General features: G+C 44.8%; 1 protein-coding gene across 1 annotated transcript in view; it reads right to left on the reverse strand.

Moving 5' to 3' along the window:
• Positions 1-15,880, reverse strand: part of LOC123993638 (ankyrin repeat and KH domain-containing protein 1-like) — a 76,530-nt gene that overhangs the window by 29,158 nt on the left and 31,492 nt on the right. The window contains 8 exon segments of the mRNA XM_046295996.1: positions 2,257-2,366; positions 3,038-3,229; positions 3,418-3,499; positions 4,155-4,310; positions 5,048-5,142; positions 5,273-5,506; positions 7,637-7,784; positions 9,898-10,045. Coding sequence (XP_046151952.1) covers positions 2,257-2,366; positions 3,038-3,229; positions 3,418-3,499; positions 4,155-4,310; positions 5,048-5,142; positions 5,273-5,506; positions 7,637-7,784; positions 9,898-10,045 — 1,165 coding nt within the window.

Consider the following 15,880-nt stretch of genomic DNA (forward strand, 5'->3'; position numbering starts at 1 on the left):
GGAGAAGGAAAGAAGAGGAGAAGGAAAGAAGAAAGGAAAGAAGAGGAGAAGGAAAGAAGAAGAAGGAAAGAAAGAGAAGGAAAGAAGAGGAGAAGGAAAGAAGAGGAGAAGGAAAGAAGAGGAGAAGGAAAGAAGAGGAGAAGGAAAGAAGAGGAGAAGGAAAGAAGAGGAGAAGGAAGAAAGAAGAGGAGAAGGAAAGAAGGGAGAAGGACATAAGGAAAGAAGAGGAGAAGGAAAGAAGAAAGGAGAAGGAAAGAAGAGGAGAAGGAAAGAAGAGGAGAAGGAAAGAAGAGGAGAAGGAAAGAAGAGGAGAAGGAAAGAAGAGGAGAAGGAAAGAAGAGGAGAAGGAAAGAAGAGGAGAAGGAAAGAAGAGGAGAAGGAAAGAAGAGGAGAAGGAAAGAAGAGGAGAAGGAAAGAAGAGGAGAAGGAAAGAAGAGGAGAAGGAAAGAAGAGGAGAAGGAAAAAGAAGAGGAGAAGGAAAGAAGGAGGAGAAGGAAAGAAGAGGAAAGAAGGAAAGAAGAGAGAAGACATAAGGAAAGAAGAGGAGAAGGAAAGAAGAGGAGAAGGAAGAAGAAGAAGAGGAGAAGGAAAGAAGAGGAGAAGGAAAGAAGAGGAGAAGGAAAGAAGAGGAGAAGGAAAGAAGAGGAGAAGGAAAGAAGAGGAGAAGGAAAGAAGAGGAGAAGGAAAGAAGAGGAGAAGGAAAGAAGAGGAGAAGGAAAGAAGAGGAGAAGGACATAAGGAAAGAAGAGGAGAAGGAAAGAAGAGGAGAAGGAAAGAAGAGGAGAAGGAAAGAAGAGGAGAAGGAAAGAAGAGGAGAAGGAAAGAAGAGGAGAAGGAAAGAAGAGGAGAAGGAAAGAAGAGGAGAAGGAAAGAAGAGGAGAAAGACATAAGGAAAGAAGAGGAGAAAGACATAAGGAAAGAAGAGGAGAAGGACATAAGGAAAGAAGAGGAGAAGGACATAAGGAAAGAAGAGGAGAAGGAAAGAAGAGGAGAAGGAAAGAAGAGGAGAAGGAAAGAAGAGGAGAAGGAAAGAAGAGGAGAAGGAAAGAAGAGGAGAAGGAAAGAAGAGGAGAAAGACATAAGGAAAGAAGAGGAGAAAGACATAAGGAAAGAAGAGGAGAAAGACATAAGGAAAGAAGAGGAGAAGGACATAAGGAAAGAAGAGGAGAAGGACATAAGGAAAGAAGAGGAGAAGGAAAGAAGAGGAGAAGGAAAGAAGAGGAGAAGGAAAGAAGAGGAGAAGGAAAGAAGAGGAGAAGGACATAAGGAAAGAAGGACATAAGGAAAGAAGAGGAGAAGGACATAAGGAAAGAAGAAGAGAAGGACATAAGGAAAGAAGAGGAGAAGGACATAAGGAAAGAAGAGGAGAAGGACATAAGGAAAGAAGAGGAGAAGGACATAAGGAAAGAAGAGGAGAAGGACATAAGGAAAGAAGAGGAGAAGGACATAAGGAAAGAAGAGGAGAAGGACATAAGGAAAGAAGAGGAGAAGGACATAAGGAAAGAAGAGGAACAGGACATAAGGAAAGAAGAGGAACAGGACATAAGGAAAGAAGAGGAGAAGGACATAAGGAAAGAAGAGGAGAAGGACATAAGGAAAGAAGAGGAGAAGGACATAAGGAAAGAAGAGGAGAAGGACATAAGGAAAGAAGAGGAGAAGGACATAAGGAAAGAAGAGGAGAAGGACATAAGGAAAGAAGAGGAGAAGGACATAAGGAAAGAAGAGGAGAAGGACATAAGGAAAGAAGAGGAGAAGGACATAAGGAAAGAAGAGGAGGACATAAGGAAAGAAGAGAAGGACATAAGGAAAGAAGAGAAGGACATAAGGAAAGAAGAGAAGGACAGGAAGGAAAGAAGAGAAGGACATAAGGAAAGAAAGAGAAGGACATAAGGAAAGAAGAGAAGGACATAAGGAAAGAGAGAGAAGGACATAAGGAAAGAAAGAGAAGGACATAAGGAAAGAAGAGGAGAAGGACATAAGGAAAGAAGAAGAGAAGGACATAAGGAAAGAAGAGAAGGACATAAGGAAAGAAGAGAAGGACATAAGGAAAGAAGAGAAGGACATAAGGAAAGAAGAGAAGGACATAAGGAAAGAAGAGAAGGACATAAGGAAAGAAGAGAAGGACATAAGGAAAGAAGAGAAGGACATAAGGAAAGAAGAGAAGGACATAAGGAAAGAAGAGAAGGACATAAGGAAAGAAGAGAAGGACATAAGGAAAGAAGAGAAGGACATAAGGAAAGAAGAGGACAGGCGTACCAGATCGGCTCCAGTCTGCAGTAGAATGTCGGCCACGTCAGTGTGTCCATTCTCACACGCGTACGTCAGCGCTGTGTCTCCCGTCGCCGTGGTAGCGTGCACATTCGCCCCTACAGAGAGAGTTCAGAGGTGAGCCAAAAGAAAAATTAACAAGCCCTGTTAAAAGGCAGAGGTTGTCAACTTTACCTTCAATATCCATCTAGTTACCAGGCTACCAAGTCCTGGAGTCTCACATAAGTTCCCTACAAAAATACTAAAGATCAAACTAACCATCTTCAATATGATTCCCCGTCTGTTTGACCAGCTCCAGGTGTGTGTGTGTACCTGCAGTCAGGAGGTGTTTGACCAGCTCCAGGTGTGTGTGTATGTGTGTACCTGCAGTCAGGCATTTGACCAGCTCCAGATGTGTGTGTATGTGTGTACCTGCAGTCAGGCATTTGACCAGCTCCAGATGTGTGTGTGTGTGTGTGTGTGTGTGTGTGTGTGTGTGTGTGTGTGTGTGTGTGTGTGTGTGTGTGTGTGTGTGTGTGTGTGTGTGTGTGTGTGTGTGTGTGTGTGTGTGTGTGTGTGTGTGTGTGTGTGTGTGTGTGTGTGTGTGTACCTGCAGTCAGGAGCTATTTGACCAGCCCCAGGTGTGTGTGTACCTGCAGTCAGGAGCTATTTGACCAGCCCCAGGTGTGCGTGTACCTGCAGTCAGGAGCTATTTGACCAGCCCCAGGTGTGTGTGTGTACCTGCAGTCAGGAGCTGTTTGACCAGCTCCAGGTGTGTGTGTACGTGTACCTGCAGTGAGGAGGTGTTTGACCAGCTCCAGGTGTCCCTCCTGTGCAGCCTCCATTAGAGGCGTGGAGCAGCCCAGCTCGATGTCGGCCCCGGCCTTGATGAGGAAGTCAGCCACCTCCAGGAACCCTCCACAGCAGGACAGCGTCAGGGCTGTTTCCTGGGTCTCCTCTGTCTGGGCGTTGATGTTCGCACCTGGGAGGGAGGAGAGATTAGGGTCTATATTAGGAGTGAGACTCTCCCCAACAGGCCTGACAAAGCACTTCATTACACACAATAACACATATATATATACACACACACACACACACACACATATATATACATATATATATAGCAACTTGAACAGTGTGCAGGTATCCAGCTATCTGCCAGTTTATTACCCTGAGCCAGTAGCAGGGCCACCATCTCTTCATGACCTTCTCTGGCTGCCTCCATCACAGGGGTGTAACCTTCATCATTCACCTGGACACATTAAAACATACTGTTACTCAGCAGCTGAATCCCAAAACACCCCTTTCCCCCTCCATTTCAGAGTTCACGCGCACCTCTGTCCCATAGCTGAAGGAGTGAGAACGGTCCAGGACGTAGGGGCTCATATCCCCCTCCAGTAGGCACTTTGACTGAGCCTGCAATGCTACCGGCGCCATAGCGAAGTGGAATCCCATAAGGCACCATGTTATTTTAAAATATGTGCAATTTCACACAAAAGAATGGAAAGGGGGGCTTAAATGCTATGACACGTGATTTGGTTTGTCTGATGTCGAGACTTGACATGTAAAAGTTCAAATAAATACCTCTCAAATGAAACGTTTGACTGTTAGAGGCTGATATTTTGTAAACCGACAGGGGTTTTTACTATTGAAGTGTGTGACGTACGTCAGGCCGGTGTCCTGAAGTTGATGGGTTTAATGATCGCCTTGCCACACTCTGGAAGTGGCCCTCAGAGTGACAACCGAGGGCCCTTCAAGCGGATTGGTAAGGGCGAGGCGGTGGTTTGGGATTCACCATCCCTCGCTCTGTGTTGGACACTAATCCATCAGAGGGCTGTGGCCTTCATCATTTACCTAGACACACATGAAAACACAACCTCCAATAGGACTGTGTGTTGCTTACTCACCTCCTCTAGGTTGGCCCCTCTCTCTATGAGCAGAGCTGCTAGATCCACATGCCCGCCGCAGGCTGCCAGGGTGAGGGGCGACTCGAAGGAGTCAGCTGGCATGTTGACCTGCGCCCCGCTGTCCAACAGCAGCCGTGCCACCTCCACATGCCCATCCTGGGACAGGAAGCACACACACACAGGGACAACATAAGCACCTGAGTGGGTTATGACACAGGGTTACACACACACACACATTCTAACACTGGAGAGAACGAGAGATATTCTAACACTGGAGAGAACGAGAGATATTCTAACACTGGAGAGAACGAGAGATATTCTAACACTGGAGAGAACGAGAGATATTCTAACACTGGAGAGAACGAGAGATATTCTAACGAGAGATATTCTAACGAGAGATATTCTAACACTGGAGAGAACGAGAGATATTCTAACGAGAGATATTCTAACGAGAGATATTCTAACGAGAGAGAGAGAGAGAACGAGAGATATTCTAACGAGAGAGAGAGAGAGAGAACGAGAGATATTCTAACGAGAGAGAGAGAGAGGTTGTGTGTTGGGTCATATGCTCACCATGCAGGGAGAGAGAGGGGTTGTGTGTTGGGTCATATGCTCACCATGCAGGGAGAGAGAGAGGTTGTGTGTTGGGTCATATGCTCACCATGCAGGGAGAGAGAGGGGTTGTGTGTTGGGTCATATGCTCACCATGCAGGGAGAGAGAGGGGCTGTGTGTTGGGTCATATGCTCACCGGGCAGGGAGAGAGAGGAGAGAGGGGCTGTGTGTTGGGTCATATGCTCACCATGCAGGGAGAGAGAGGGGCTGTGTGTTGGGTCATATGCTCACCATGCAGGGAGAGAGAGGAGAGGGGCTGTGTGTTGGGTCATATGCTCACCATGCAGGCTTCCATCAGAGCCGTGTGCATCTCATCAGTCTTGTGCTCCTGATCCGCTCCGGCCTCCAGCAGAAACCTCACCATGTCCAGATGACCTGAAGAAGGGAAACCGTTTCATAGAAATTGACATTTTGTTGTCTTTTTTTTTTTTGTGGGGTGAGGGGGCAGAAAACATTTGAAATAACAAGGTAACTCTTGAATACGTGGACAACAAGTGAAGAAGACCTTTGTAGCAGGCGAGTGTGAGGGCGCTCTCCTTGAACTCGTTGGAGTGTGTGTTGATCCCGGCGCCGTACTCCAGCAGAACCCTGGCCACCTCCACGTGGCCCGCACTCGCCCCCTCCATTAGAGGGGTGTGTCCGTTCTCGTTGTGGTCCTCGATGTTGGCCCCCTCTTTTAGGAGAACCTTCACCACATCCACAAACCCTCCAGCACACGCATACGTCAGGGCTGTGTTACCTACAGAGAGAGAGAGAGACCGTACGTCAGGGCTGTGTTACCTACAGAGAGAGAGAGACCGTACGTCAGGGCTGTGTTACCTACAGAGGGAGAGAGACCGTACGTCAGGGCTGTGTTACCTACAGAGAGAGAGAGAGAGAGACCGTACGTCAGGGCTGTGTTACCTACAGAGAGAGAGAGACCGTACATCAGGGCTGTGTTACCTACAGAGAGAGAGAGACCGTACGTCAGGGCTGTGTTACCTACAGAGGGAGAGAGACCGTACGTCAGGGCTGTGTTACCTACAGAGGGAGAGAGACCGTACGTCAGGGCTGTGTTACCTACAGAGGGAGAGAGACCGTACGTCAGGGCTGTGTTACCTACAGAGAGAGAGAGACCGTACGTCAGGGCTGTGTTACCTACAGAGAGAGAGAGAGAGAGACCGTACGTCAGGGCTGTGTTACCTACAGAGAGAGAGAGAGACCGTACGTCAGGGCTGTGTTACCTACAGAGAGAGAGACCGTACGTCAGGGCTGTGTTACCTACAGAGAGAGAGAGACCGTACGTCAGGGCTGTGTTACCTACAGAGAGAGAGAGAGAGAGACCGTACGTCAGGGCTGTGTTACCTACAGAGAGAGAGAGACCGTACGTCAGGGCTGTGTTACCTACAGAGAGAGAGAGAGACCGTACGTCAGGGCTGTGTTACCTACAGAGAGAGAGAGACCGTACATCAGGGCTGTGTTACCTACAGAGAGAGAGAGAGACCGTACGTCAGGGCTGTGTTACCTACAGAGAGAGAGAGACCGTACGTCAGGGCTGTGTTACCTACAGAGAGAGAGAGAGACCGTACGTCAGGGCTGTGTTACCTACAGAGAGAGAGACCGTACGTCAGGGCTGTGTTACCTACAGAGGGAGAGAGACCGTACGTCAGGGCTGTGTTACCTACAGAGAGAGAGAGACCGTACGTCAGGGCTGTGTTACCTACAGAGAGAGAGAGACCGTACGTCAGGGCTGTGTTACCTACAGAGAGAGAGACCGTACGTCAGGGCTGTGTTACCTACAGAGGGAGAGAGACCGTACGTCAGGGCTGTGTTACCTACAGAGAGAGAGAGACCGTACGTCAGGGCTGTGTTACCTACAGAGAGAGAGAGACCATACGTCAGGGCTGTGTTACCTACAGAGAGAGAGAGAGAGAGAGACCGTACGTCAGGGCTGTGTTACCTACAGAGAGAGAGAGAGAGAGAGACCGTACGTCAGGGCTGTGTTACCTACAGAGAGAGAGAGAGACCGTACGTCAGGGCTGTGTTACCTACAGAGGGAGAGAGACCGTACGTCAGGGCTGTGTTACCTACAGAGGGAGAGAGACCGTACGTCAGGGCTGTGTTACCTACAGAGAGAGAGAGAGACCGTACGTCAGGGCTGTTTTACCTACAGAGAGAGAGAGACCGTACGTCAGGGCTGTGTTACCTACAGAGAGAGAGAGAGACCGTACGTCAGGGCTGTGTTACCTACAGAGAGAGAGAGACCGTACGTCAGGGCTGTGTTACCTACAGAGAGAGAGAGACCGTACGTCAGGGCTGTGTTACCTACAGAGAGAGAGAGACCGTACGTCAGGGCTGTGTTACCTACAGAGAGAGAGAGACCGTACGTCAGGGCTGTGTTACCTACAGAGAGAGAGACCATACGTCAGGGCTGTGTTACCTACAGAGGGAGAGAGACCGTACGTCAGGGCTGTGTTACCTACAGAGAGAGAGAGACCGTACGTCAGGGCTGTGTTACCTACAGAGAGAGAGAGACCGTACGTCAGGGCTGTGTTACCTACAGAGAGAGAGAGACCGTACGTCAGGGCTGTGTTACCTACAGAGAGAGAGAGACCGTACGTCAGGGCTGTGTTACCTACAGAGAGAGAGAGACCGTACGTCAGGGCTGTGTTACCTACAGAGAGAGAGAGAACGTACGTCAGGGCTGTGTTACCTACAGAGGGAGAGAGACCGTACGTCAGGGCTGTGTTACCTACAGAGGGAGAGAGACCTACAGAGGGATGGGGAGAGAGATCTCATACAAGCAGAAATCTAAACACTTTGGTTTAGACAAAAAAATGACAATAAATAACCACACACACACACACGGAAAAGGAGTGTGTATTAGTACCGGTGGAGGACTGTGCGTTGGCGTCAGCCCCGTGGACCAGGAGCAGCTTGACGATGTCCACGTAACCGCCGCTCGCTGCCGCCATCAGGGGCGTGATGTCACCTTTAATCCCCCGGTCCTCCACGTTGGCGTGCATGGCCAGCAGCACCTAATAACCAATCACAGCAGGGGTCGGGGATTAGAGGTCATATAATGTAAATGTATGGTGTAAAGTGTTTGTGAGGGACTCAACCTCATCCTGACCTCACCCCCCAAAGAGACACTTCACCAAAGTTACTAAAATATACAGTGCCTTGCGAAAGTATTCAGCCCCCTTGAACTTTGCGACCTTTTGCCACATCTCAGGCTTCAAACATAAAGATATAAAACTATATTTTTTTGTGAAGAATCAACAACAAGTGGGACACAATCATGAAGTGGAACGACATTTATTGGATATTTCAAACTTTTTTAACAAATCAAAAACTGAAAAATTGGCCGTGCAAATACTTTGTAGCGCCACCTTTTGCTGCGATTACAGCTGTAAGTCGCTTGGGGTATGTTTCTATCAGTTTTGCACATCGAGAGACTGAACTTTTTTCCCATTCCTCCTTGCAAAACAGCTCGAGCTCAGTGAGGTTGGATGGAGAGCATTTGTGAACAGCAGTTTTCAGTTCTTTCCACAGATTCGATTGGATTCAGGTCTGGACTTTGACTTGGCCATTCTAACACCTGGATATGTTTATTTTTGAACCATTCAATTGTAGATTTTGCTTTATGTTTTGGATCATTGTCTTGTTGGAAGACAAATCTCCGTCCCAGTCTCAGGTCTTTTGCAGACTCCATCAGGTTTTCTTCCAGGATGGTCCTGTATTTGGCTACATCAATCTTCCCATCAATTTTAACCATCTTCCCTGTCCCTGCTGAAGAGAAGCAGGCCCAAACCATGATGCTGCCAACACCATGTTTGACAGTGGGGATGGTGTGTTCAGGGTGATGAGCTGTGTTGCTTTTACGCCAAACATAACGTTTTGCATTGTTGCCAAAAAGTTCAATTTTGGTTTCATCTGACCAGAGAACCTTCTTCTACATGTTTGGTGTGTCTCCCAGGTGGCTTGTGGCAAACTTTAAACAACACTTTTAATGGATATCTTTAAGAAATGGCTTTCTTCTTGCCACTCTTCCATAAAGGCCAGATTTGTACAATATACGGCTGATTGTTGTCCTATGGACAGAGTCTCCCACCTCAGCTGTAGATCTCTGCAGTTCACCCAGAGTGATCATGGGCCTCTTGGCTGCATATCTGATCAGTCTTCTCCTTGTATGAGCTGAAAGTTTAGAGGGACGGCCAGGTCTTGGTAGATTTGCAGTGGTCTGATTCTCCTTCCATTTCAATATTATCGCTTACACAGAGCTCCTTGGGATGTTTAAAGCTTGGGAAATCTTTTTGTATCCAAATCCGGCTTTAAACTTCTTCACAACAGTATCTCGGACCTGCCTGGTGTGTTCCTTGTTCTTCATGATGCTCTCTGCGCTTTTAACAGACCTCTGAGACTATCACAGTGCAGGTGCATTTATACGGAGACTTGATTACACACAGGTGGATTGTATTTATCATCATTAGTCATTTAGGTCAACATTGGATCATTCAGAGATCCTCACTGAACTTCTGGAGAGAGTTTGCTGCACTGAAAGCAAAGGGGCTGAATAAATTTTGCGCGCCCAATTTTTCAGTTTTTGATTTGTTAAAAAAGTTTGAAATATCCAATAAATGTCGTTCCACTTCATGATTGTGTCCCACTTGTTGATTCTTCACAAAAAAATACAGTTTTATATCTTTATGTTTGAAGCCTGAAATGTGGCAAAAGGTCGCAAAGTTCAAGGGGGCCGAATACTTTCGCAAGGCACTGTGTGTGTGTGTATATATATATATTTTTTTTTAAGGATCATTCACACACACTGCGCCGTTCTCTCACACACTGCACCGTTCTCTCACACACTGCACCGTTCTCTCACACACTGCACCGTTCTCTCACACACTGCACCGTTCTCTCACACACTGCGCCGTTCTCTCACACACTGCACCGTTCTCTCACACACTGCGCCGTTCTCTCACACACTGCACCGTTCTCTCACACACTGCACCGTTCTCTCACACACTGCACCGTTCTCTCACACACTGCACCGTTCTCTCACACACTGCACCGTTCTCTCACACACTGCACCGTTCTCTCACACACTGCACCGTTCTCTCACACACTGCACCGTTCTCTCACACACACCTGTGCTAGTTCATAGTATCCAGCAGAGCAGGCGAGGCAGAGAAGACTCTCTCCTTCCTCCGTGTGTTCGTTGACGCTCCGGCCCTCGTCTAGCAGTTTCCTCACAGCGTTCACGTCTCCGTCCGAACACGCCTCAGCTAGACTCCGGCTGAAAATAACCAGACTGCTACAATTACTGCCCCTGTGACAGCAGAACACACACACCTCATAATCACACTTCTACTATTAATTTGAAAGAAAAACTACCAGACAGATTGATCACAGAGGTAACACACTGACTGATTGATCACAGAGGTAACACACTGACTGATTGATCACAGAGGTAACACACTGACTGATTGATCACAGAGGTAACACACTGACTGATTGATCACAGAGGTAACACACTGACTGATTGATCACAGAGGTAACACACTGACTGATTGATCACAGAGGTAAAACACTGACTGATTGATCACAGAGGTAACACACTGACTGATTGATCACAGAGGTAACACACTGACTGATTGATCACAGAGGTAACACACTGACTGATTGATCACAGAGGTAACACACTGACTGATTGATCACAGAGGTAACACACTGACTGATTGATCACAGAGGTAACACACTGACTGATTGATCACAGAGGTAACACACTGACTGATTGATCACAGAGGTAACACACTGACTGATTGATCACAGAGGTAACACACTGACTGATTGCTCACAGAGGTAACACACTGACTGATTGCTCACAGAGGTAACACACTGACTGATTGCTCACAGAGGTAACACACTGACTGATTGACATATTGATCACAGAGGTAACACACTGACATATTGATCACAGAGGTAATACACTGACATATTGATCACAGAGGTAACACACTGACTGATTGACATATTGATTACAGAGGTAACACACTGACTGATTGATCACAGAGGTAACACACTGACTGATTGACATATTGATCACAGAGGTAACACACTGACTGATTGACATATTGATTACAGAGGTAACACACTGACTGATTGACATATTGATCACAGAGGTAACACACTGACTGATTGACATATTGATCACAGAGGTAATACACTGACTGATTGACATATTGATCACAGAGGTAACACACTGACTGATTGACATATTGATCACAGAGGTAACACACTGACTGATTGACATATTGATTACAGAGGTAACACACTGACTGATTGATCACAGAGGTAACACACTGACTGATTGACATATTGATCACAGAGGTAACACACTGACTGATTGACATATTGATCACAGAGGTAACACACTGACTGATTGACATATTGATCACAGAGGTAACACACTGACTGATTGACATATTGATCACAGAGGTAATACTGACTGATTGACATATTGATCACAGAGGTAACACACTGACTGATTGACATATTGATCACAGAGGTAACACACTGACTGATTGACATATTGATCACAGAGGTAACACACTGACTGATTGACATATTGATCACAGAGGTAACACACTGACTGATTGACATATTGATCACAGAGGTAACACACTGACTGATTGACATATTGATCACAGAGGTAACACACTGACTCACAGAGGTAACACACTGACATATTGATCACAGAGGTAACACACTGACTGATTGACATATTGATCACAGAGGTAACACACTGACTGATTGACATATTGATCACAGAGGTAACACACTGACTGATTGACATATTGATCACAGAGGTAACACACTGACTGATTGACATATTGATCACAGAGGTAACACACTGACTGATTGACATATTGATCACAGAGGTAACACACTGACTGATTGACATATTGATCACAGAGGTAACACACTGACTGATTGATCACAGAGGTAACACACTGACTGATTGATCACAGAGGTAACACACTGACTGATTGATCACAGAGGTAACACACTGACTGATTGATCACAGAGGTAACACACTGACTGATTGATCACAGAGGTAACACACTGACTGATTGACATATTGATCACAGAGGTAACACACTGACTGATTGATCACAGAGGTAACACACTGACATATTGATCACAGAGGTAACACACTGACTGATTGACATATTGATCACAGAGGTAACACACTGACTGATTGACATATTGATCACAGAGGTAACACACTGACTGATTGACATATTGATCACAGAGGTAACACACTGACTGATTGATCACAGAGGTAACACACTGACTGATTGATCACAGAGGTAACACACTGACTGATTGACATATTGATCACAGAGGTAACACACTGACTGATTGACATATTGATCACAGAGGTAACACACTGACTGATTGACATATTGATCACAGAGGTAACACACTGACTGATTGACATATTGATCACAGAGGTAACACACTGACTGATTGACATATTGATCACAGAGGTAACACACTGACAGATTGACATATTGATCACAGAGGTAACACACTGACTGATTGACATATTGATCACAGAGGTAACACACTGACTGATTGACATATTGATCACAGAGGTAACACACTGACTGATTGACATATTGATCACAGAGGTAACACACTGACTGATTGACATATTGATCACAGAGGTAACACACTGACTGATTGATCACAGAGGTAACACACTGACATATTGATCACAGAGGTAACACACTGACATATTGATCACAGAGGTAACACACTGACATATTGATCACAGAGGTAACACACTGACTGATTGACATATTGATCACAGAGGTAACACACTGACTGATTGACATATTGATCACAGAGGTAACACACTGACTGATTGACATATTGATCACAGAGGTAACACACTGACTGATTGATCACAGAGGTAACACACTGACTGATTGATCACAGAGGTAACACACTGACTGATTGACATATTGATCACAGAGGTAACACACTGACTGATTGACATATTGATCACAGAGGTAACACACTGACTGATTGATCACAGAGGTAACACACTGACATATTGATCACAGAGGTAACACACTGACTGATTGACATATTGATCACAGAGGTAACACACTGACATATTGATCACAGAGGTAACACACTGACTGATTGACATATTGATCACAGAGGTAACACACTGACTGATTGACATATTGATCACAGAGGTAACACACTGACTGATTGACATATTGATCACAGAGGTAACACACTGACTGATTGACATATTGATCACAGAGGTAACACACTGACTGATTGACATATTGATCACAGAGGTAACACACTGACTGATTGACATATTGATCACAGAGGTAACACACTGACATATTGATCACAGAGGTAACACACTGACATATTGATCACAGAGGTAACACACTGACTGATTGACATATTGATCACAGAGGTAACACACTGACTGATTGACATATTGATCACAGAGGTAACACACTGACTGATTGACATATTGATCACAGAGGTAACACACTGACATATTGATCACAGAGGTAATACACTGACATATTGATCACAGAGGTAACACACTGACTGATTGACATATTGATCACAGAGGTAACACACTGACTGATTGACATATTGATCACAGAGGTAACACACTGACTGATTGACATATTGATCACAGAGGTAACACTGACTGATTGATTGATCACAGAGGTAACACACTGACTGATTGATCACAGAGGTAAACACTGATTGACTGATTGATCACAGAGGTAACACTGACTGATTGACATATTGATCACAGAGGTAACACTGACTGATTGATTGATCACAGAGGTAACACACTGACATATTGATCACAGAGGTAACACACTGACTGATTGACATATTGATCACAGAGGTAACACACTGACATATTGATCACAGAGGTAACACTGACTGATTGACATATTGATCACAGAGGTAACACTGACTGATTGACATATTGATCACAGAGGTAACACACTGACTGATTGATCACAGAGGTAACACTGACTGATTGATTGATCACAGAGGTAACACACTGACTGATTGACATATTGATCACAGAGGTAACACTGACTGATTGACATATTGATCACAGAGGTAACACTGACTGATTGACATATTGATCACAGAGGTAACACTGACTGATTGACATATTGATCACAGAGGTAACACTGACTGATTGACATATTGATCACAGAGGTAACACTGACTGATTGACATATTGATCACAGAGGTAACACACTGACTGATTGACATATTGATCACAGAGGTAACACACTGACTGATTGACATATTGATCACAGAGGTAACACACTGACTGATTGACATATTGATCACAGAGGTAACACACTGACTGATTGACATATTGATCACAGAGGTAACACACTGACTGATTGACATATTGATCACAGAGGTAACACTGACTGATTGACATATTGATCACAGAGGTAACACTGACTGATTGACATATTGATCACAGAGGTAACACTGACTGATTGACATATTGATCACAGAGGTAACACACTGACTGATTGACATATTGATCACAGAGGTAACACTGACTGATTGACATATTGATCACAGAGGTAAACACTGACTGATTGACATATTGATCACAGAGGTAACACATTGACATATTGATCACAGAGGTAACACACTGACTGATTGACATATTGATCACAGAGGTAACACACTGACATATTGATCACAGAGGTAACACACTGACTGATTGACATATTGATCACAGAGGTAACACACTGACTGATTGACATTGATCACAGAGGTAACTGACTGATTGACATATTGATCACAGAGGTAACACACTGACTGATTGACATATTGATCACAGAGGTAACACTGACTGATTGACATATTGATCACAGAGGTAACACTGACTGATTGACATATTGATCACAGAGGTAACACTGACTGATTGACATATTGATCACAGAGGTAACACACTGACTGATTGACATATTGATCACAGAGGTAACACTGACTGATTGACATATTGATCACAGAGGTAACACTGACTGATTGACATATTGATCACAGAGGTAACACTGACTGATTGACATATTGATCACAGAGGTAACACTGACTGATTGACATATTGATCACAGAGGTAACACTGACTGATTGACATATTGATCACAGAGGTAACACTGACTGATTGACATATTGATCACAGAGGTAACACACTGACTGATTGACATATTGATCACAGAGGTAACACACTGACTGATTGACATATTGATCACAGAGGTAACACTGACTGATTGACATATTGATCACAGAGGTAACACACTGACTGATTGACATATTGATCACAGAGGTAACACTGACTGATTGACATATTGATCACAGAGGTAACACACTGACTGATTGACATATTGATCACAGAGGTAACACTGACTGATTGACATATTGATCACAGAGGTAACACTGACTGATTGACATATTGATCACAGAGGTAACACTGACTGATTGACATATTGATCACAGAGGTAACACTGACTGATTGACATATTGATCACAGAGGTAACACTGACTGATTGACATATTGATCACAGAGGTAACACTGACTGATTGACATATTGATCACAGAGGTAACACTGACTGATTGACATATTGATCACAGAGGTAAACACTGACTGATTGACATATTGATCACAGAGGTAACACTGACTGATTGACATATTGATCACAGAGGTAACACTGACTGATTGACATATTGATCACAGAGGTAACACTGACTGATTGACATATTGATCAGAGGTAACACACTGACTGATTGACATATTGATCACAGAGGTAACACTGACTGATTGACATATTGATCACAGAGGTAACACACTGACTGATTGACATATTGATCACAGAGGTAACACTGACTGATTGACATATTGATCACAGAGGTAACACTGACTGATTGACATATTGATCACAGAGGTAACACACTGACTGATTGACATATTGATCACAGAGGTAACACACTGACTGATTGACATATTGATCACAGAGGTAACACACTGACTGATTG

This window comes from Oncorhynchus gorbuscha, linkage group LG13 (genome assembly GCF_021184085.1).
Source record: "Oncorhynchus gorbuscha isolate QuinsamMale2020 ecotype Even-year linkage group LG13, OgorEven_v1.0, whole genome shotgun sequence".
Classification (NCBI taxonomy): Eukaryota; Metazoa; Chordata; class Actinopteri; order Salmoniformes; family Salmonidae; genus Oncorhynchus; species Oncorhynchus gorbuscha.